The 21,249-nt window shown below is 44.0% G+C and overlaps 2 protein-coding genes across 4 annotated transcripts; one reads left to right on the top strand and one right to left on the bottom strand.

Moving 5' to 3' along the window:
- Nucleotides 1-208: 208 nt before the first annotated feature.
- Nucleotides 209-8,120, bottom strand: LOC133903071 (WD repeat-containing protein WDS homolog). 3 transcript variants are annotated; one of them, XM_062344422.1, is made up of 5 exons: nt 7,029-8,120; nt 5,551-5,652; nt 2,336-2,977; nt 1,520-1,702; nt 209-1,042 (listed from the first exon to the last, which is right to left on the bottom strand). In XM_062344422.1, exons 1-4 carry the CDS (start codon nt 7,704-7,706, stop codon nt 1,529-1,531), a joined length of 1,596 nt encoding a protein of 531 aa, XP_062200406.1. In that variant the 5' UTR covers nt 7,707-8,120; the 3' UTR covers nt 209-1,042; nt 1,520-1,528. The 3 variants fall into 3 exon arrangements, with proteins under 3 accessions (XP_062200406.1, XP_062200405.1, XP_062200404.1); XM_062344421.1 differs by having other exon boundaries at nt 1,516-1,702; nt 7,029-8,119; XM_062344420.1 differs by lacking the exon at nt 209-1,042 and having other exon boundaries at nt 1,234-1,702; nt 7,029-8,119.
- Nucleotides 8,121-9,678: 1,558 nt separating this feature from the next.
- On the top strand, nt 9,679-12,294 carry LOC133903102 (beta-amylase 1, chloroplastic-like). Its single transcript, XM_062344468.1, has 4 exons — nt 9,679-10,407; nt 10,502-10,712; nt 10,801-10,911; nt 11,075-12,294. Exons 1-4 carry the CDS (start codon nt 9,890-9,892, stop codon nt 11,858-11,860), a joined length of 1,626 nt encoding a protein of 541 aa, XP_062200452.1. The 5' UTR covers nt 9,679-9,889; the 3' UTR covers nt 11,861-12,294.
- Nucleotides 12,295-21,249: the final 8,955 nt, after the last annotated feature.

The following is a 21,249-nucleotide window of genomic DNA, read 5'->3' as shown; positions in this document are numbered from 1 at the left end:
ACACCATCGACCACCTGTGTGAGGGCCACAACGGCGATGACGATCTTGGCGTAGGACACGAAGAAGTGCGGAAGCAATTTAAAGCAAAGTCCATCTTGCCATTGCTCTCACCTGTGATGGAGGCCTTCATGCCTCTAGTGCTTTTTTTTATCATTGAGTGGAGATCAAGTGCTGACTAGATTGCAAAGAGTAGTAGTAGACAAACACAGATTCAAACTATCTATTTCATTGATGATTGTTACATATTTATACATGTTGGAAGGGTGTCCGTTAGACATCCCTCCAAACGGACACCCATTTGATCAAACAATTGTTCAGAGTAACTACTCGACGATTATATGAATATCACTTGATTTCTAATAATATAATCACATCACTTCTATTTTGCGAGATTTCAGATATGCCATCAAGTAGAGTGGCAATTCAAGATCTGTTACTCTTTCTGACTGACATGTGGCTCCTGACCCCACATGCCATCAAGACATAGTTAGAAATCCTGAATTATTCCTCTTTTTTTTATTTCTGATCAAATCATCGCATGATTCTCTAATTCCAAGAGCACCGTTGCTGAAACTGGATAGCAGGTACTGTCAACATTCAGCATACACATGCCAAACTGCCAACAGAAATGCCCGCTTTAGCAGTGCAGCACCAGCACTGACGTTGTCGTGTTGGCAGTTGCATACTTGAATCACGTGGTCCTTTGATCTGCCAAGGGTACAGAAAGGATCTTGCTTTCTTAGGATAATTACTTAGTTGCTATCCTTAAAAAAATGACAATTACTGTTAAAGATGATATATGTATCGTTTTGAGTTTATACATATGAGCTAGCTGGTAAATAGAATACTATCGAAGATCACCGGTGATAAAAAAAACGAATGCCCTGTTTTCTTTGCTATTGTACATATTTGCCCCTGTAAATGCAGGGCTGCCTTGGAAACCTGCAGCTTGACTTTCACTTTTCTCCCTGTTCTTTTGGGAAACTCCCCTTGAACTTTTGGCATTGACTTTCACCCTCACGTACAGCCTTCAGAAAGGTACCTAAAAGGTTAAAACAAAGTGCTTCAGAAAGTTGCGGGCTAGACAAAACAAAAGTATACATGGTACTGCGGGTAATTTCATGAATAGCTTCAGAGCAGTTGCAGTAACGAACTCTAAATCCACAGGGAAACATATAACTTCAGACAGGGAAATAGGGAAACATATAACTTCATAGTAACCGAGTCCACACAAGCATAACGACCACTGAATACATCTGTGTCCTGTACAGAAGTGTACTAAGTTCTGATGCATCAGTGTCATGTACAGAAGTGTCAAAACTTCAACGGGTAGCCAGGCATACATAAAGAACACAACACCCTGCTACTCTGAATGCTCGAAAGTATTATTATCTCTGAAGTCCGAACTAACTCTGAAATTGGCTAAAAGCTCTTCAAAGGGAAAAGGGAATCTTAAACAGTTTTGTGCATGCAATCCAAAACTCCAAATGTACATCTATTTACAGAGAAACATACAAACATTTGTACTTCAACTATGTGTACTTCGAGTTTTGCACCCTAGCCATATTCGAACTGTCCGATCATCACTGGCAGAAGCCAACATTTGGGGCCTGGCAGGATTCCAGCTTACACAGTTCACAATCATCGAGTGGCCGTGTAAGACCTTTATTGGTGTCTCGAGATGTCTTTTCCAAATGTAGACCTGCCCATTGTTTCGACACATTAGCAAATGGAAAAAGGCTCAATGGTCAACAAGAGCAAGAATCCATATGTAAGATACTAATCAGTCTATCTCGTATTCAGTATTCTAAGCTCGATTTTCTGTATCCTGTAGTCATTAAACGTAAACATCAGTAAAGTTGTTCACACAAGATTGCACTGATTTGTTTGCAGTAGGCTGGCCCTTGTATACTGGTACATGACAACTATTGTGAAGCATGTGCTTCCTCCAGTTTATATCAAGCTATCAACCACAGAGATGAATTACCAACTCCAAACTCAAGCCATGCAGTCAGCTTAGCAGAACTTCCGTCGTTATTCGTATTTTAGGTACGCACACTTGCACAGAATTCTATTTCCATGGCCTTGTGTTTAAATTGAAGAGGTTATGGATATAATTCATAAACCTACCTAGAGTTGTTCCAGTAGCATCTCTGAGTACTACCCCTGGGACATGGTGCTGCTTTAAGCCATCCCTCATACGTGATATGTGGGCAGGTGGTTATATTGCATATGCATGTCCGACCATGGAATTTAGGCAAGAAGTTCAAATGGAAAATGGAGGTGGCTAAAAATTTCTTCAAAAGCAGGATCAAAGTCCATCAGAAAGTTATACCTGTGAATCCTCACTGCCACTAGCAATGAAAAGGGAGTTTGATCCCCCAAAGCAAGACCTAATCACAAACTTTTCTTGCTTGTGCCCCTTGAATTTTTCTGGCACAGTACAACTTCCATTGATTTCCCACAAATGAATTTCCTTGCTGCTAAGGTTGACAATGAGTGACTGCCCATCACTAGAGATAGAAAGAGATGAAATTGTCTGCTCCTCATGAATTCTCCATTCTGGCCCCTTTGGAAGTTCTCGAATCCAGATTTCGTTACAACACAAACAGATTAGATGTTGGCCATCAGGTGTCACAGCAATATCACTGACTTTGGGTATTCTATCTCCAGCCCACACTTCCAGTTCTTGACCTTCTAGGTCACAAGTGAAGATCCTATTTGGAGAACTTCCAGGCTCGGAGCTGGTACATACTATTTTCTCCGAATTAGGAAACCATGCACATGAAGTGATGTAGTCCACTGAACCTCTGAATTTAAGATTGCATTCACCAGTATCAACGTTCCACAGTTTCAAATAATCTCCAGTACCACAAGTGAGCAGCATTCTGTCGTTTGGGCTCCAGGCGACATAGGAAATTGGATTTAGGTGACCCTCGAGGCAGTGTTTCTTGATCAGTGTATCATCTTTTTCCACCTAAAACCATATATGAAGGTTAGACATGACAAGAATTGGAAGCTGTAATACATGCCGAAAAAAATAGGCATCAACACTGAGCAAAAGTTTACAAATAGATCGAATATTGGTTGGCATTAAGCAAAGCAGAAATTGCTGTAGATGAAAACATGTGCTTGAAGAGTGGATATTTATCTGTAAAAGATAATCTAGAATGCAAACGGGTGTACTGTCAAAAGCTTTACACCTAGTAGTGTTTTCATAATTTAAAATTTAAATACTTACATCTTCGTTTTCCCTCTAGCTTAGAATACGAGGGGTCAAAAATAATTTAACAAAAGAGGGAACATTAGCAATACTGCTAGGCTTCTAGCACATGCATCCCTTGTACAAATGAACACCGATTTATCCTAAACAGACCGGTTAATACGATCTTTCACGAGCACCATTGATCAACTTTATTAACTTCTGCATGGACTTATGAGTGCAATTAGACATTGAGACTCCTTCAATTATATATTCCCAAATATCATGAAAGAACCAGTTAAAATGAAGCATATGAGCAAATCAGAAACAAGACCAAGATCTCACACGAGAAGCATGATCTTCCCAAGTTCACGTTTTGTATCATTATTCAGTTGAGTATAGTCCCATCTGCTTATAATGGCATCAAATTTGGTAAGAGAGGGTGGCAGTTAATACTCTGAAGAGAGGTACTGCTTTAATATGCATAAGATAATAATATTATGAATTATGGGAACATGCTACCGGATTTCAGCAGAAAGACCCTTCGAATGCAGTTAAAATTACTCCCGTATATTGTTTTGGACATTGACACGGTCTCTACTATTTGACTTTTACCATCAAATTATTATGTTAGGAAAAAATATAGATACTATATTATGAAAGGACTTTTCATGAAAAAATATGACTATCATTTTCACATGTTCAATTCAGATGTTTGTACATAATACTAGTCAAACATAGAAAAGTTTGACGAAGTGTGTTAAAAATCGTCATATATTTTTTAACTGAGGGAGTAGTATGTTTGCAACACAAATATACGGCTATACACATTTACAAGGATGTCTCTAGGGGATCAATGAAATATGTAAATAAGAAAGTATTTTCTATAAGGTATTCAAAGTGGAAATATGACTGTGAAACAAATCTAGAAATAAGCAATACAGATTAAATCAGATCGGCTCGAACACAACAACTTTCATGTGTACATAATAAAATGGATAATGAACAATAAATACTTAAGACCCAAGAAAATTGGAAGGAAAGAAAAAAAAAAGAACAAAATATTAAGAAACACACTATAAAATTACAGAGAAAAAAATGAAAGAAATGTTCTCTTGTCCATTCCAATTCACCTCTATTGTTTTCACACAGAAAACAGACTTCGCTTATTTTAAAAAGAGTTCACATCCCCTCTCCTATACCAACCTCTATAAGAGTTATCAACTCTCACAGAGGAGAAAATTAGCTACAATGTGGAGTTCACTCATGCTAGAAAATCTGCTAATGTGCACCGCATGTCATTACAACTTTTGAAACATCAAACAACAGTTTATTTGCACAATCTCCGAACTTATAAGCATTGCATGGCCAAAATGCTAGGTGGCTAGGTGCTTGCCAGGAGCTAAACCACAGACAAGGGGAAGGTGAATCTTTTTCCTCCTCATTTTCTTATCTGAAAACTCTCTCAGTCTCACCACCTACAGTCAATGTATTTTGGTATGAAAATATTATAGGCATCCAAATGGCATTTTCTCCAGCTATTGGTACAATTAATCAATAAAAATTCACAATTACTAAACAAAAAATCGATGACAAAGCACCTACAAATTTCATTTATTTTCTAAATCTAGAACTGAAGGGCTACTGGAAAGAATTTATCAACCATGAAAACAGTTATAGGCAACAATTGGTCAAATCTTTTTTCAGCTGTTTACAACACTAACGTTACAATGGATTTACCCCAGAAAAAGAATAACTAGATCTACACTATATCCCAACAGTGTATGGAACTTAAATTCATAATTGGATTCTTCCCATAATAAAAGACTCAGGCCATTGCCTAGTGGCATGAAACTGGAAGTTTGTAATAGAATTATAGCAGAAGCCCAGAGATACCTACAGGGATGAGACGACAGGTGAGACACAGACACACAGTGAACACTCTAAGAGTCTAACAAGGATCAACTGAAACAGCACGTTAGTGTAAGCAATAACTAAGCCTCTCACCGTATCTGCTACACTGGGCAGTTTGGAGTGAGCTATCTACTGCTAGCATTAGGTAATGCTCCATAAGTATATTAGTGTCATAAGACAAAGCGCTCATTGTAGTTGTTATTCCATGATGTCAAGTTTAGCTGAGAGCACAGTGGTCAGGCTACTTTCTCTCAGCATGAGTCTGAACAGTAGTGTGGTTCAGAAATAGATAAAATGATAAGAATCTGCATAATCAGCAATGAGTTGACTTCTAGAGCGCCCGGATAACCAGGTAAAGTTGTGATGTCATTTACTCAAACAACATACCACAGAACTTTTGCAGGCCGCTGCATGGGTGTGTTAATGAACCATACCTTCCAAATGATGGCGGTACAATCACTTGAAGATGATGCCAGGTAGTTTCCATTGTTTGAGAACCTTACAAACCAAACTTCATTATTATGGCCACATAATATCTGCAAACAGGCATGGATATGTGAAATATGTAACTTTGCAATACAGCCCCCATCCGAAAGCATGAAAATTTTATAGTGCTGTCGACTCCTGAAAGAATACATAAAAGGTATACCTGAATAGTCATCCCTTTCTGTCAAAAATGAATGAGCACAATTCAAAAAAAAATTACACTATTATTACTGTCAAAACTATCACAAAACCACACATTTAAGCACATATTTCAAAGAACCAAAGTTAATTGTGGATAAAATTTCATAAAACCACACTTCTATAGCATAGAACAGGGCCCACAGGCCAGACCCACCGATCATAGTCATAAGCTTTAAGTCGTTCCTTTATTGAATATAGGTCCATGGTTTAGGTGGCATATCTGAATATCTTGTCCAAGAGAAGGGAAATATATCCACCCCACCATGCAGCCAGTCTGAAATGTCTGCTGTTATCCCGCATGGCATATACATCCACGTCATCAAAAAAGAATTGGCTGGATCAAGTAACCTGAGAGGTTGATCCATCCTATCAGGTCCATTTCATGTGATGGAAGTGGGGTTTTGTGAAGCATTATGAACAAGTATATGTGGTTCTTTGAAATAGATGCTTAAATGTGTGGTTTTGTCACCTAGTGATTGTTTGAAGAAAGGTAGTATAGTTTAGCAAAATTAATGACCTTGTAGGTGCTGGTTTTGAAATATCTTAGACCATAACCAAAGCAGTTAGCATTCAGCAATGATCGAAAATCCACCGAAAACCTGTACCAACAATTTGTGGTGGCTGAGTTCATGGGTGCATGCACAAAAATCGAAGATACACAGTTCCTCCTAGGTATTGTCTTTTTTTTTCCTTACCAGCAATGAGATTCATGTGAAATAAGTATTAATAGGGTGGGTATGGGCAATGTCATATAAGCAGATGAAGCGTAGCTTGAAAATAAAAGTAGAAAATAAAGGTATGCACTGTGTCATTTCTAATGTTTATTTTTAATCCAGAGTTTGAATGTAAATATTCTCAATGTTTCAGATCCCTTTTTTTTACATTATGCTTCAAATCCCTGCCGTACTGGACGAAAGGAATACATGGTATTTTCAATGAATAATGTTTCCCAGCTGCATTATAGATTTATGCGCTACAAAGCCAACATTGAAAGGGATCAAGCCGTAGGTATTGCAATCATGATAGCAGAAGATATTTAACTCGCCGGAATAAATAGCCATACTGAAGTACCAATGCAACCTAGTCAGAAGAAAACCCAATATCTAAATTTGTACATAGATGAGTTTAAGTTTGGCAGTTAGATTTCACATTCTTATAAAGCTGATAATCCAGGACATTTGTTAACAAACTGAAAAGACAAATAATTTTTTTCTCAAACTCACACCTGAGCACACTCGGAAGGGATCTGCTCTTCATGGCACTTATGATCCTCAAAGAGAGTGATCTCATCCGGCAAATTGTGATATATACACGATGCGACCTGCTTAGTCACTGCACTCTCCACCAAATGTTCCAACCGCCCACTTGGCAAATGGAACCATGGTGGAAACACCTCAATCAAATCCAAGAACAGAGCAATCCTCCACTCAACCACGGCCTCCGGCGCAACCGCACCCTCGCGTGAGACCATGGCGCGTGCCAGCCGGTGCACACACCTCCTGTCAACGTCGAGCGGCGCAATACGGCGCCGGAGCACCTCTCTCACCAGCCGAACACCGGCGTCGCCGGTCCCCAGCAGCTCCAGGTAGTGGCCCCTCCACACCAAGAACTCCGCGACCGCGCGGTCCGCGTCGCCGACGCCGGCGACCGAGCGGATCGTCTCCACGCACGCGTCCCACCGGCCGGACATCACGTCGAGCAGCAGGCGGTCGTGCTCCGGCGGGTACAGCGGCACGCCGGACTCCGCCTCGAGCACGGCCGCCGCCCTCCGATACCCGAGCGAGTACAGCGAGTGCGCGATGATGCGCACCAGCTCCTCCCGGTCGTCGAGGCCGCCACGGCGAGGGGCCGGGCTCGCCTGGACCTCGCCGGCGTGGGGGACAGAGCTCTCGAGCAGGTCCATGCGCGCGCCGGGGTCGCCAGCTTGAGCGATTTCGCGCCCCCGCTCACGGCAAAACCCAAGAAAAATATGGGCTTCGGAGGCGGAAAGATCAATGTTTGGAGGACGAATCGTGGATTTGGGGGGAAAGGGCGGATCAAAGGAGAAGAAAACCTGGATTTATAGCTCAGAAGATGGATCAGATGCTAATGCGAGACTACAGAAAGATCAATTTTTTAGGTGGCTCGGCAGCGAAATGATCAAAATTATCGAAACTTCCTGATGGTATTAACGCGATTTTGGAAGGGGCAGCGTGGATTTGAATGAGAATCAAAAATGATCCGGTGGGGCTGTTGGTTTTTCCCCCTCTTCAGATCTGTGGGCAGAATCAGCTGGAAATTTGGGGACGGATTGCATGGCTGGCGTGCTCCACGGCCCCACCCGTTCGTGTGCGTTGGACACATCTGTGCCGTCCATTTGAACCGAACTGATCGGAGTCGGGATCTCCAGATTAGGGTAGGGTCGGGCTTTGGGGTGTCATTAGTTTCCGGTATGGGTTTTGCTCCTGCCGTACAAAGTAGATTAGTTGGAATCATATATATTAAAAAATATTTGTGTGGTTTTATCTATATTGATAGATTAAATTGAGTTTTTATTTGGTTATCGTTCTATAAATAAATATAAGAGTTGAGACTATAATTATTTGTTCGTATGAAGATGATTTTACAATAACTACATGTATAAACAGATGCAGAAACTTACATCCATCAGATCAGACTACAAACATATATTTATATCCGTCACATCATAATAGTATAATATATACGAATAACTAAACATATTTCTTTCTAAAATTATATGTGTCTATTGAATCAAATTGTTTCCGTGCAGACTAATCAGATCCTAATTGCACCCAGCATCAACGGCGAAATGTCCTTGCGCAATCAGACGTACGTTCAGCATTCGGGAGGTACTATGCACATCGCCAGAGGTTCGGTCACGGCGTCAGGTCTCGCAGGGTTTGCACGCCGGCACGAACACTAGTCGATGCATGCAAATCCCCCCAAGTTGAAATATGGAGCTCGGTCTGCAGAACCATGGCGGCCCATGTTGACAACGCCAGCTTGCTGCCAGTCCCGCCGCGAACCGGCCGGCCGGACCCGCTCGCCCGTCCGCCGTCTCACGGGAGCAGCGAACCGAAGCCAGGCGCGCGGCGCGGCGCGGCGCGACTCGGACCACGATACATTTGATCCATATCCTCACGGCTCACGCCGCCATCCTCGGCCGCGATCCGCGGCCGTGGCCGCCGCTCCCCGGTCGTCGTGCCCCGCACCGCATCATCTTCGCTGGCCGTTCTCGTCGGCCAGACGGATCCCCGGCCGCACCATGCCGGGCACCATCGAGCGGCGCAGGGGGCGCGAAAAGCCCGGAGATGGCGTGTTCGAGTTAGGCGATCGATTCACCCACTAGCGTGTGGGTCCCGGAACAGTCACCTGAACGACGCCGCGCTATTTATAGGATCCCCGCGATCGACTGGATCGCGTCCATCGACAGGGCAGAAGCGTCGACACGTGCATGGCCCGGCGGGGCAACCTTGCTTCACGAAGCGGCGTTGCACCGCAGCCGTGCGTCAAATTAAGAACTCACTTAACCCTGTCTAAATTAGGCAATAATCCGTTCTGGGGACACGGTATATCCCCAATGACCAGTTCCCCCCTCGCAGCTCCTTCAATTCCGGTCCCACACGTGGCCCAACCCAACCTTTTGATCCCCAACTCAAACGGACCGCTCATATTTGCCACGCGTCCGGCCCCACCAAGCCTGCGGTCCGCAAAACGCGTCCCCGAAGATCCCGCACGTCCATACTCGCCGTCCCAGCCACATCGCGACCACACGGTGTGGCCCTGCTCCCACCGCCGCCACGTGTCTGCCTCCCTCCACCTTCACGCGCCCCGCTCGTGACCACCACCACCACCTTCCTCCTATTTAAACACCACCCCGCGCCTCCTCTCCCCGTCGACCTCCACCCATTGAATAATTACTAATAAATTTTGATTTTTTGTCTAGATATATTCCCCAATTCCCCTCCTCCTCCCAACAGCAACAATCTGGTCGATCTCTCCCGACAAAGGCCCTGCGGAATCCAGTCCCGATAAACAAACAAACACTCTCATCGATCGTTCCCGCGTCGTCTGTCAACCAAAGCCATGGCCTTTAACTTGGCTCAGAGCACCGTGGCAGCGGCGTCCGTCGCGCCCTTCACCGCCCGCCGTGCGTCCGTGGTCGCGGCCCCGGTGTCCGTCTCCGCGAGGAAGTCGGCGGCCAGCCTGAGGCTGCAGAGGCAGGCGTGCTGCGAGCCGTCGGTGGCGCCGGCGCGGCCGGCGATGCCGGTGGCGTGCCGGGCGGTGAAAGAGAGCGTGGCCGCGTCGGGGAGGAGGAACGGGGTGCCGGTGTTCGTGATGATGCCGCTGGACACAGTCAAGATGTGCGGGAGCGCGCTGAACCGGCGGAAGGCGGTGCAGGCGAGCCTAGCCGCGCTCAAGAGCGCGGGCGTGGAGGGCATCATGGTGGACGTGTGGTGGGGCATCGCCGAGAGCGAGGGCCCCGGGAAGTACAACTTCGCGGGGTACATGGAGCTCATGGAGATGGTGCGCAAGACCGGGCTCAAGGTCCAGGCCGTCATGTCCTTCCACCAGTGCGGCGGCAACGTCGGCGACTGCGTCACGTACGGTCCCCGGCCATCTCAATCTTGATTCTCTCTTTCCTCTCCTGCGTCCGTCACTGTACAGAGCTAAGATTTTCATGATTGCGTGCAACAGCATCCCGCTGCCGCGGTGGGTGGCGGAGGAGATGGAGAAGAACCAGGACCTCTGCTACACCGACCAGTGGGGCCGCCGCAACTTCGAGTACGTCTCGCTCGGCTGCGACGCCATGCCCGTCCTCAAAGGCCGCACGCCCGTTGAGTGCTACACCGACTTCATGCACGCCTTCCGCGACCACTTCGCCGACTTCCTCGGCAACACCATAATCGTACGTCCCCCAGTTCATCGACACAAGTTAGCCTCTCTTGATCCTCATCTGCTTTGGCGGCACTGATTCGCTTGTGCATACCATGCAGGAAATCCAAGTCGGCATGGGCCCGGCCGGCGAGCTGCGCTACCCGTCCTACCCGGAGAGCAACGGCACCTGGAAGTTCCCCGGCATCGGGGCCTTCCAATGCAACGACAGGGTATGGATTTGAGATGAACAAGAATAAGGCCAGTAGAATTAAGCTGCATAATCGATCGAGTTCAGCAAAAAGTTTTGACATTTTTTTGGAAAGACGAAAGTTTTGACATCTTTTTTCGACAAACGAAAGTTTTGACATTTCTGGTGTTTATTCTCTGCTCCAGTACATGCTTAGCAGCCTGAAGGCGGCAGCGGAGGCGGCGGGCAAGCCGGAGTGGGGCTGCGGTGGGCCGACCGACGCTGGCGGCTACAACAACTGGCCGGAGGACACGGTCTTCTTCCGCCGCGAGAACGGCGGCTGGAGCACCGAGTACGGCGACTTCTTTCTGTCGTGGTACTCGCAGATGCTCCTGGAGCACGGCGACCGCATCCTGTCCGGCGCGACGTCCGTGTTCGCCGCCGCGCCCGTCGAGATCTCCGTGAAGGTGGCTGGCATCCACTGGCACTACGGCACCCGGTCGCACGCGCCCGAGCTCACCGCGGGGTACTACAACACCCGCAACCGCGACGGGTACCTCCCGATCGCGCGCGCGCTGGCCCGCCACGGCGCCGTGCTCAACTTCACCTGCGTGGAGATGCGTGACCACGAGCAGCCGCAGGACGCGCAGTGCAAGCCCGAGGCGCTCGTGCGCCAGGTGGCCTCCGCGTCCCGCGCCGCCGGCGTCGGCCTGGCGGGGGAGAACGCGCTGCCGCGGTACGACGGCACGGCGCACGACCAGGTGGTCGCCACGGCCGCCGACCGCACCGCCGAGGACCGGATGGTGGCGTTCACGTACCTGCGCATGGGGCCCGACCTCTTCCACCCGGACAACTGGCACCGGTTCGCGGCGTTCGTGCGCCGCATGTCCGGCGCCGGCTCGTGCCGGGAGGCCGCCGAGCGGGAGGCCCACGACGTCGCGCAGGCGACCGGGTCGCTGGTGCACGAGGCGGCCGTCGCGCTACGGAGCTGATCCTTCGACCAAGGCCGCCGCCGCCGCAACCGATATGTGTAGGGTTGGGAGCTCGGGTTTTTCGTTTGCCTTCTGGGAGGGAGCGCTCGGAGGTCGAGCTCTCGTGCAGGTTACGCGTAGACAAAGTTGTTGTAATGAAGCCGGGAGGGAAAGGGAGGGGAGGACACAAGTTGTTGTCGCGTTTCAGGCTCCGGTCGCCGGAATCTGTTCGGGAATATATCCATTTCCTGCAAAAATCGCAGAAATGCTGTGTTCTTGCACTCGCTGATTCGTTTCTGCCTCCGGTCTCTTCTCTTCTCTCCTGCTCTACTCTGCTCTGTGTTCGATCGGCTGAAAGACTGCTAGCTAGGTCGACGGTCTATGTTTAGGTTGGCCGTAATATTTTTACGGATGCCTGTCAATCAATATTTCTAATAGAAGTAAAAGTTCATTAATCCAATGTGGAAGTCCACAAGATGTTGATCTTGATCCTGAGCAACAGAATTGTCACTAATCCAATGTGAAGAAAAAATAATCTGAAATGGACCTATGGATAATGTGGTGAAAAAATCGTAATAGAGCACGACCGCAATTACTGAGGTAGTTGTTCCCATTGAGAAAGTTAAGCTACTAACGGGCTGTTTGGAGGAGGAGGATTTAGAAATTTTTAGGATTTAGTTTAAGTTAGTACTAAATCCTATGGATCTGGATCCGGAAACCACTAGAAAAGTTGGGCAACTATGGCCTGTTTGGAAGAGGATTAATTTAGAATTTTTTAGAATTTAATTCAAATTTGTACTAAATCGTAGGGATTTGAATCCCAAAACCACCTTTCCAAATTGTAGCTGCGGCCACCTCGTCTCGCTTTGTTTGCTACGAATTTTCTTGTGATTTTGCATCGAGTTTGCTTACTGCTTGCATGATTCTAGTTTTGATAAATCTAGACTATTTGTGTGGTGTCAGGACTCGAGAGTACCGAATGCCCAGCTCTTGCATGTGCTCAACGTCATAGGTTGATCCTGTTATGAACAAACATGTATATATGTTAATCAAAAGAAGAGATTTCTGATTCTCAAAAGACTACTTAGAACACGTTATCAGCACATAGTTTCATCACTGAGCAATAGCAGAGAAGAAAAACACGGCCGTTCTCCACCACCAACAAACAGAAAAGACTCGAAGGTCCCTCTCAAATCAAGGTAAAGAAAAGAAAGAGATAGCCTCACCTTCAACCATCAGTGAAGTCCTTCGTTGCTTGATGGACTAGAAGACGGCCGTTCTCCGGCACATCTCACCGCTCGGCCACAACAGACGTCGCCGCGCTCAAGCACGTGGATGTCGTCGTCGTAGCCGCCAGGGGCTCCACTTGCCCCTGCAGCCGTTGTCCCCGCCGGACCACCACCCACAATGGTAGCACGCTCAGGTGCTGCCCCTTTCTTCAACAGTACACCGGTGATGGTGTCCGAGGAGGAGGAGGAAGATCCGGAGGAGCGTGTGTGGCTATACTCCCCAGAGTATACTCCACTGTCTCCTCCAATGGCCGACGCGGCTCCCTCTACTACGATGGCAGAACCGACTCCGAAAATCCACCGCCGCAATTGGATCTTCCGCATCAGTCGCGACAGAAGCCTCCTGGGAGCAATGGCGGACTACAGTCCTGCCTCTTCTTCCTGGGGCATCGACCTCAACACGCCGGCCTTCATAGACTCCAGTGTTGAAGTCATGGAAGTCCTCTCTAAGGACCCATCCACCACTCTCTCCATGGCGGCTGCGCCGCTCATCCAAGCCGACGACTCCTCTTCATCGACTGCCGGCTCCACCATAGCTACCCCCACTGCGCCGATCCGCCGAACCCTTCGCCGCTTCGCCACTGCAGCGACCAACCACCGTCTGGGCCTCCACCCGGGATCATAGGCCCTTGCAACCTTCGGCCTCCCCTCTGAGGGCATCTAAACGCACCCAGGCGCGTGCTCATGTGAGGGGGGAAGGGGCGGTGCACCCCCTTGGCCGCCTCCTCTGCACGGCGGCTCGACCGCCGCCTCTGCACGATAAGCATGCCCTCCTCTGCATGGCTCGGCCGCCTCCTCTGAACGGCGAGCCTGTGCTTCCTCAGCGGCAACTCTGGCCTCCGGCTCCGGTGAACCCGCCTCCAGCGACCTGGCTTCGTCCCCCTTCGCCAGCAGCTCAGCCTCCACCATGGCCGGATCGGCTCCGGCATTTTGGGCTTCACCCACATGGCGGTGGCAGCACAAGGGCCGGTTAACCAGCCGGCTTCTTCATATATATGGAGCGGGGAAAGGGGGGGGGGGCACCAAATGGGCTTGGGCCGAAAGGCCAAAAAGGCCAGAGCCCAGGTTATTTTGGCCTGCCGACTGAAAATGACTGCATAATTGGCATTTTCTCAGAACCCCCCCCCCCCTCGGGTTTCATATTATTTATAGCAAATTCCAGTATTTAATATTTATAGTACTATAAATCATGTTATAGCCCCTGTCTTTAACTATAATTATGATTTGTACTGTTTTATGTTGTAAATATATGTTCCAGGCCCTATTTTCTCTGAAAATTTGACATGTCCCATGTGTTTTGCCCTTATGCATTCCCTATTACATACATATATGTTTACAAATTTTTTTTTCAATAGAAATTCATTTCTTGCAAAATACTTATTATTGCAAACTATGTGATTACCTCTTCTACTTGATATAACACTATGTTCCAAACTTCGCATATTGGCCATACACTAAGTAGTACTCTAATATTATTATGGGATCTACGCTATGTCTAACACATAGTGACTATCCTAAAAGTGCGTACCTAATATCAAATTTGGAACTAAGGTCTACACCTTTTAAGGTGATTACCTTAATTCATATCTCATATTGGACATGCACAAGGTGTATCTATGTACTATTGTGGGATCTACACTATGTTTGCACATAGTGACTATCCTCTACAACACGTACCCAATTTGAGTATAAATTAAAGAAGATCTACACCAATTTTGGTGATTATCTTCATAGTGTTAACACAAGATTTGCATAACACAAGTTAGTGGAATTCATGGCATCTACTGCATAGTTACAGATTATGCCCCCACTACTGAAAGGTCTACACTATCTCGGTGACTACCTTCAATGTGTTACCAATATAATTTGAGGTCTACACTATGTAATTCAAGTATCAACTTGACTTTACAATTTTTGCACTATTACAACATTATCATGATTCTTTAATTTACCCAAAGTGTAAATTCATTCAATCATTAGTCAATTTGTAGGACAAAATGTCCAACGTCGAGTTCGAAATACTCGAGTTAGATGGCAAAAACTATTTAACATGGGCAATGGACATGAAGATAAATCTATCATCTCGCGGACTTATGACGGAAATTAATCATCCTCAAGAGGGAGATCCGCCACTTCAAGATCAAATCAAGTATGGGGCTTTATACTACATAAGACACCATTTATATCCAGATTTAAAATCTGAATACTTGATGGATGAAAATCTACATGACCTATGAAACTCGCTCAAAGAGCGATATGAACAGTAAAAGACAGTAATACTACCTGAAGCACAATGTGAATGGTCCAACATTCGCCTCTAAGGCTTTAAGTCTATTGGAGAATACAACCATGTTGTTCACAAGATCTACTCAAGATTACTTTTTTGTGACAAAGCTCTCACCGATGTGGAGAAAATAGAAAAAACTTTGTCTACAATGCTTCCTACCCATAGAGTATTGCAACAACAATACCGTGCTAGGAACTATCAGCACTATTCTGAATTAATTCATACTTTAATTCAAGCTGAAAAGCATGATGAACTTCTTTTAAAGAATCATCACCAGCGCCCTATAGGCACTGCCCCTTTACCTGAAGTAATTCAAATATTTAGAATACTAAGAGGTTCGACGGCAACAAACGCCGCCCAAAGAGCTTCAAAGGCAAGCAGAACCACATCCATAGAAATAACAAGGGGAAGGGCATTTTCAACAACAAAAAAAGACAAATATGATATTTGTTATAAATGTGGTTGCTACAGCCACACAACTAAGAAATGTCACACCCTAAAACACTTGGTTGATCTCTACCTTAAGTCCGTCGGACAAAGCCGACCAACTCAAGGCAAAAGATTTGAAGCTCATTTCAATCTTCAACCTGACACCACTAGGACGACAAGATGTTCCCAAAACGTTCATCCAGAATCGAACAACAACATCACTCTTCAACAGCAAGAGGACCTTGAGAGCATGGATAATATGCTTGTGGAATTTGCTTCCAATGACTTATTTGGAGACTTCAATTAGGTTCTCAATTAATTAGATATTATTATATCTATATCCTACATAGTGTTGTAATAGGTTGTTGTCATCTTATTCTGTTGTATATTCCAATAATGTATCAATACATTGATACTCAATAAAGTTGTATGTATTCTATACATATCTATGAAGAATTTCACATTCTCTATTTCTATATATATAGATGATTACGGGAGATAATCCAATGAAAGATGAGATGTGCTTAGTGGATAGCTGTATCACTAACTCTATACTAAGGGAGACTAAATATTTTGAAACTCTGAAAAAGAGTCAAGGAAATGTTTTGACGATCGCAGGATGCGATGCTATGATTGTTGGCTCTGGTCGTGCCATAATCATTCTCCCTATGGGTACTCAAATTACAATCGACGATGCAATCTTCTATCCCGATTCAACACGTACCCTACTAAGTTATAGAGATATTCATCAAAATGGTTTCCATATCGAAACTCATGATGACAATAAAGAGGAATATCTCCTCATTACCAAAAATAACGGATATGCCAAACAAATACTAGAGAAAATTCCCTCTTTATCTTCAAGATTGTATTATACATACATCAAATCCATACCATATGTTGCGTACAAGGTAATTTTTCAGAATGTAGACACATTCCAATATAGCATGATCGCCTTGGTCATCCCGGTGTCGGGATGATGTGAAAAATTATCTACAATTCAATTGGTCATGGCATGAATACTGCCAAATTCCCACAATCTTCGGATTTTGTGTGCACCACATGTGCCATAGGGAAATTAATTTTAAGACCCTCTTATCTTAAAATTAGAGTTGAACTGCTCAAATTCCTTGAACGCATTCAAGGAGATATATGTGGTTCTATCCAACCATTAACTGGACCATTCAGGTACTTCATGGTTCTCATTGACGCATCTACATGATGGTCACATGTGTATCTATTGTCCACACGAAACTATGCTTTTGTCAAAATAATTGTTCAAATTATTAAATTACGAGCATATTATCCTGAACATAGGATACAATCTATTTGAATAGACAATGCGGCTGAATTCACCTCACGTGCCTTCAATGATTATTGTATGGCCCTAGGAATTCAAGTCCAGCATTTAGTAACTTACGTCCATACTCAAAATGGTTTGACCGAATCTCTCATCAAGAGAATCAAACTCATTGCACGACCATTATTACATAATTGCAACCTACCAACTTCATGTTGGGGTCACGCAGTCTTACACGCTGCTGACTTAATTCAATTACGACCAACTACATATCGCACTGCTTCCCCACTGCAGTTAGTACGTGGAAATCCTCCAAGCATTTTTTATCTGTGAAAGTTCGGTTGCGCTGTATACGTACCAATCTCACCAGCACAACGTACATCAATAGGTCCACACAGGAAATTGGGGATCTACGTGGGGTATAACTCTCTGTCAATCATAAAATACCTTGAGCCCCTAACAGGGGACCTATTTACAGCCTGGTACGTTGACTGTATATTTGATGAGAAGTATTTCCCGGCATTAGGGGGAGATTTCAAGTACCAGAAAGAATGACAGGAAATCAATTAGAATGTCACAGACATTTCCTCCTCAGATCCACGTACTCAAGAATATGAACTCCAAGTTCAGAGAATTATAAATTTACGAAATATTGCAAATAACCTACTAGATGCATTTACTAACAATAAATGTGTTACTAAATCATATATTCCTGCTCGGAATGTGCCGAAAAGAGTGGAGGTACCAAATAAAACCACTCAACTCCCAAATCAAAATAAGAGGGGGAGAAATACGGATACAAATGATAAAGCTTCTTGCAAGCTACTGCGGAAACAGAGCAATCCTTCTTCCAAAATAGTAAATGCAAATCAACGTCAAGTTGAAAGACACCTAAGGCCTAAGGATACTATACATCCAGTGGATGCTCAACATCCAAATCCCAGATCAACTGCGCACACAAATACTGATGCCGGGACATCGGAACACGCAGACTCAATCGCAATGGGAAATCACGATGAGTCGGAAAGGATAGATGAAATTTCCATCAATTATATTGATTCTCAAGAATCATTTGATAGAAAGACTACAATTATCGACACCTACTTCTCCTCAAAGATTGCAAACGACCTTCTCAATGATCCAGATTCAAAGACCATGGCAGAGTGCCGCAAGCGCTCGGACTGGACACAATGGAAGGATGCAATCCAGGCAGAATTACACTCGCTCTCCAAAAGAAAGGTATTCACATCAGTAATACCTACTCCTCGTAACATTTTTCCTGTGGAATACAAGTAGGTTTTCGTCCGCAAACGGAATGAAAACAACGAGATGGTGAGATATAAAGCGAGCCTTGTAGCACAAGGGTTCACGCAGAGACCCGGCATTGATTTCAATGAGACTTATTCTCCAGTAATGAATGAAATCACGTTCCGATATCTAATTTTTTTGACAGTTCAAAATAATCTATCTATGCAATTGATGGATGTAGTGACCGCATACCTTCATGGGTCACTTGATTCGGACATATACATGAAAGTCCCCGAAGCACTTGACATTCCGAATCCAAACGCAAACTGCAACATGTATTGTGTAAAATTTAAAAGATCATTATATAGTTTAAAACAGTCAGGAAGAATGTGGTACAACCGACTAAAAGAATTCCTTTTACAAAAAGGATATTCCAACAACTCGAGCATCCTCCTTCAGGTATTCTACTACATCAAACCGCATATACTTAGAAAATATTGGAGAAATTCAATACGAAAAAATCATACCCTTTCAAGACTTCCATGCTTGTTCGATCTCTTGATATGGAGAAAGATCCATGTAGACCACAGGAGGAAGAAGAAGAGATACTGGGACCCGAGGTTCCTTATCTCAGTGCCATTGGGGTACTTATGTATCTTGCAAATTGCACCAGACCTGATATCGCATTTGCAGTAAACTTACTAGTTAGACATAGCACTACTCCAACTAAACGTCATTGGATAGGAGTTAAAAATATCTTACGATATCTCCAAGACACTATAGATCTTTGTCTTTTCTTTCAAAGAAATTAATATATGAATATGATTGGATACACTGACGCTGGTTACTTATCAGATCCCTATAATGATATATCACAGATAGACTTTGTGTTCTTAAATGGTGGAACAATCATTTTATGGAAGTCTTCAAAACAAACTCTAGTGGCTACATCCACTAATCATTCTGAATTAATTGTATTATATGAAGCATCACGTGAATGCGTATGTCTTCGCAGAATGATCAACTACATACAACAATCATATGGTATTGGTTATATTCAATCACCAATAATTATCTATAAAGATAATTCTGCATGCATTGCTCAAATGCAAACAGGTTACATAAAGAGCAATATAACTAAACATATTACCCCTAAAATATTCTATCCTTACGAATTACAAAATAATGAAAAAATAAAAATCTTGCAAATCAAATCATGTGATAATCTTGTCGATTTGTTCACTAAGTCCTTACCAACTTCTACATTCCAAAAATATATTTATGGAATTGGTATACGACGACTGTGAGATTTGTAAAATTCAGGGGGAGTTGATTCCTGAATAAATAACCTGTTCTATTATATTACATTCTTTTCCTTTATGAGTTATTCCTATATAGTTTCTCATATAAGTTTCTTAATGAGGCAATATCTATTTTGTTCCTCCCATTTTTCAAATGATTTTCGGAGGTTTTAATATGATCTAAATATCATAATTATTGCTCTCTAACCTCACCAATAAATTTTCTCATATGACTTTACAAAAATATATACCATATCATTTTCTCTTTATATTTTTCCATTGGATTTTAAGTATTTTTTATGATATATCAACATATAACATATCATTTCTCCTCATATTTTTTCCACAGGATTTTAAAGGAGTTTTCATTAAAAAGTTTACATACAGGATAATTGATCAGGGAGAATATTATAAACACACCCTTTTAGTTAAACATGTGATCAATTAGTAATTAAACTATCATTAACAATTACAATAATGAGACACCTATTCGGTGGAACTGTCATCGAATGGACATGTACTTATTCTTGAATATATATATATGTATATAAACCCATTAATCAAAAGAAGAGATTTCTGATTCTCAAAAGACTACTTAGAACAGATCCCTCCGTTTCCTTCTGGAGTTTTAGCTGAATCTGATCATTCCCTATCTGAACCTAAGTGATACTCTCCTGACACGTTACAACTGGGACTGCAACTTGTTAACTTAGCATGCGTGAAGCTAAACATCTCCTATAATTTGAAGAGAACGATGTCACATCACCGAAGTCTCGATGGGTGGATGAATCTGCCTGAAGACTTTGGAAGTCGGAATGAAACAGAGCATCGACAAGCCTACAACTTGCGTGTCCGACTCCGTGGCAACACGGTAGCAAAGCAGCAACCCAGCAAGTTGCCAATCATGCTAGCTGCAACAGTAGCAACTGTACGGGAAGTCTGGCCCCACATCTAGGCGTGTTTGGTTCCCAGATATGCCCCCATTCTAGCCAACGCAGATCCCCTGTTTTGTTTAGCTAGTTGCATATATCCACTGTTATAGTTTGCTCCGATGAATACAACTATTAGTCTCATCCTAACCCTGCTCCAACAGATGCAACTATTAGCCTCATCCTAACCCAACATATATAGATCTACATCCACTAATGTAGATAAATCTACTTATCAATACCATATAATCATCTTTATACAAATAATTAATCATAATTCATTCAGCTAAAAAAACTCAAATAAATCTGTTTAAAAAAATAATCAACAACTATTCTTTTTAATAAATATAACTCCAATGCTCAACCTATTTATACCATAGGCTTATAAAACCTCGTTTAGAAAACTAAACATATCTCTAAGAGGATAAGAACCAAAAAGAAGAAATTGCATCTTAAAGCAACAAGAATGAATCCTTGGTACTCCTCAGCAGGGAAGCTTCGGGTCCTAACATATCTAACCGTGCAAACAAGAGAAAGGAGAGGGAGCACTGGAAGCCACAAACTCATAGTCATCACAGCGACTCTCCATATAAGCCGGCCATAGAGAACCAACCATCCACAATGATC

This window comes from Phragmites australis, chromosome 21 (assembly GCF_958298935.1).
Source record: "Phragmites australis chromosome 21, lpPhrAust1.1, whole genome shotgun sequence".
Classification (NCBI taxonomy): Eukaryota; Viridiplantae; Streptophyta; class Magnoliopsida; order Poales; family Poaceae; genus Phragmites; species Phragmites australis.
The sequence above is the reverse complement of the archived record's forward strand: the minus strand, read 5'-3'. Positions and strand labels throughout refer to the sequence as shown.

What these genes read in the sequence shown, in the direction of transcription:
- LOC133903071 (XM_062344422.1), bottom strand. Translation starts at nt 7,706, where the DNA reads ATGGACCTGCTCGAGAGCTCTGTCCCCCACGCCGGCGAGGTCCAGGCG. An exon ending in GTACCGCCATCATTTGGAAG is followed by an intron (nt 2,978 to 5,550) that starts GTATGGTTCATT and finishes ATATGGTTTTAG; the next exon opens with GTGGAAAAAGATGATACACT. An exon ending in GTGGCAGTGAGGATTCACAG is followed by an intron (nt 1,703 to 2,335) that starts GTATAACTTTCT and finishes AACAATGGGCAG; the next exon opens with GTCTACATTTGGAAAAGACA.
- LOC133903102 (XM_062344468.1), top strand. Translation starts at nt 9,890, where the DNA reads ATGGCCTTTAACTTGGCTCAGAGCACCGTGGCAGCGGCGTCCGTCGCG. An exon ending in TCCTCGGCAACACCATAATC is followed by an intron (nt 10,713 to 10,800) that starts GTACGTCCCCCA and finishes CATACCATGCAG; the next exon opens with GAAATCCAAGTCGGCATGGG. An exon ending in CCTTCCAATGCAACGACAGG is followed by an intron (nt 10,912 to 11,074) that starts GTATGGATTTGA and finishes TCTCTGCTCCAG; the next exon opens with TACATGCTTAGCAGCCTGAA.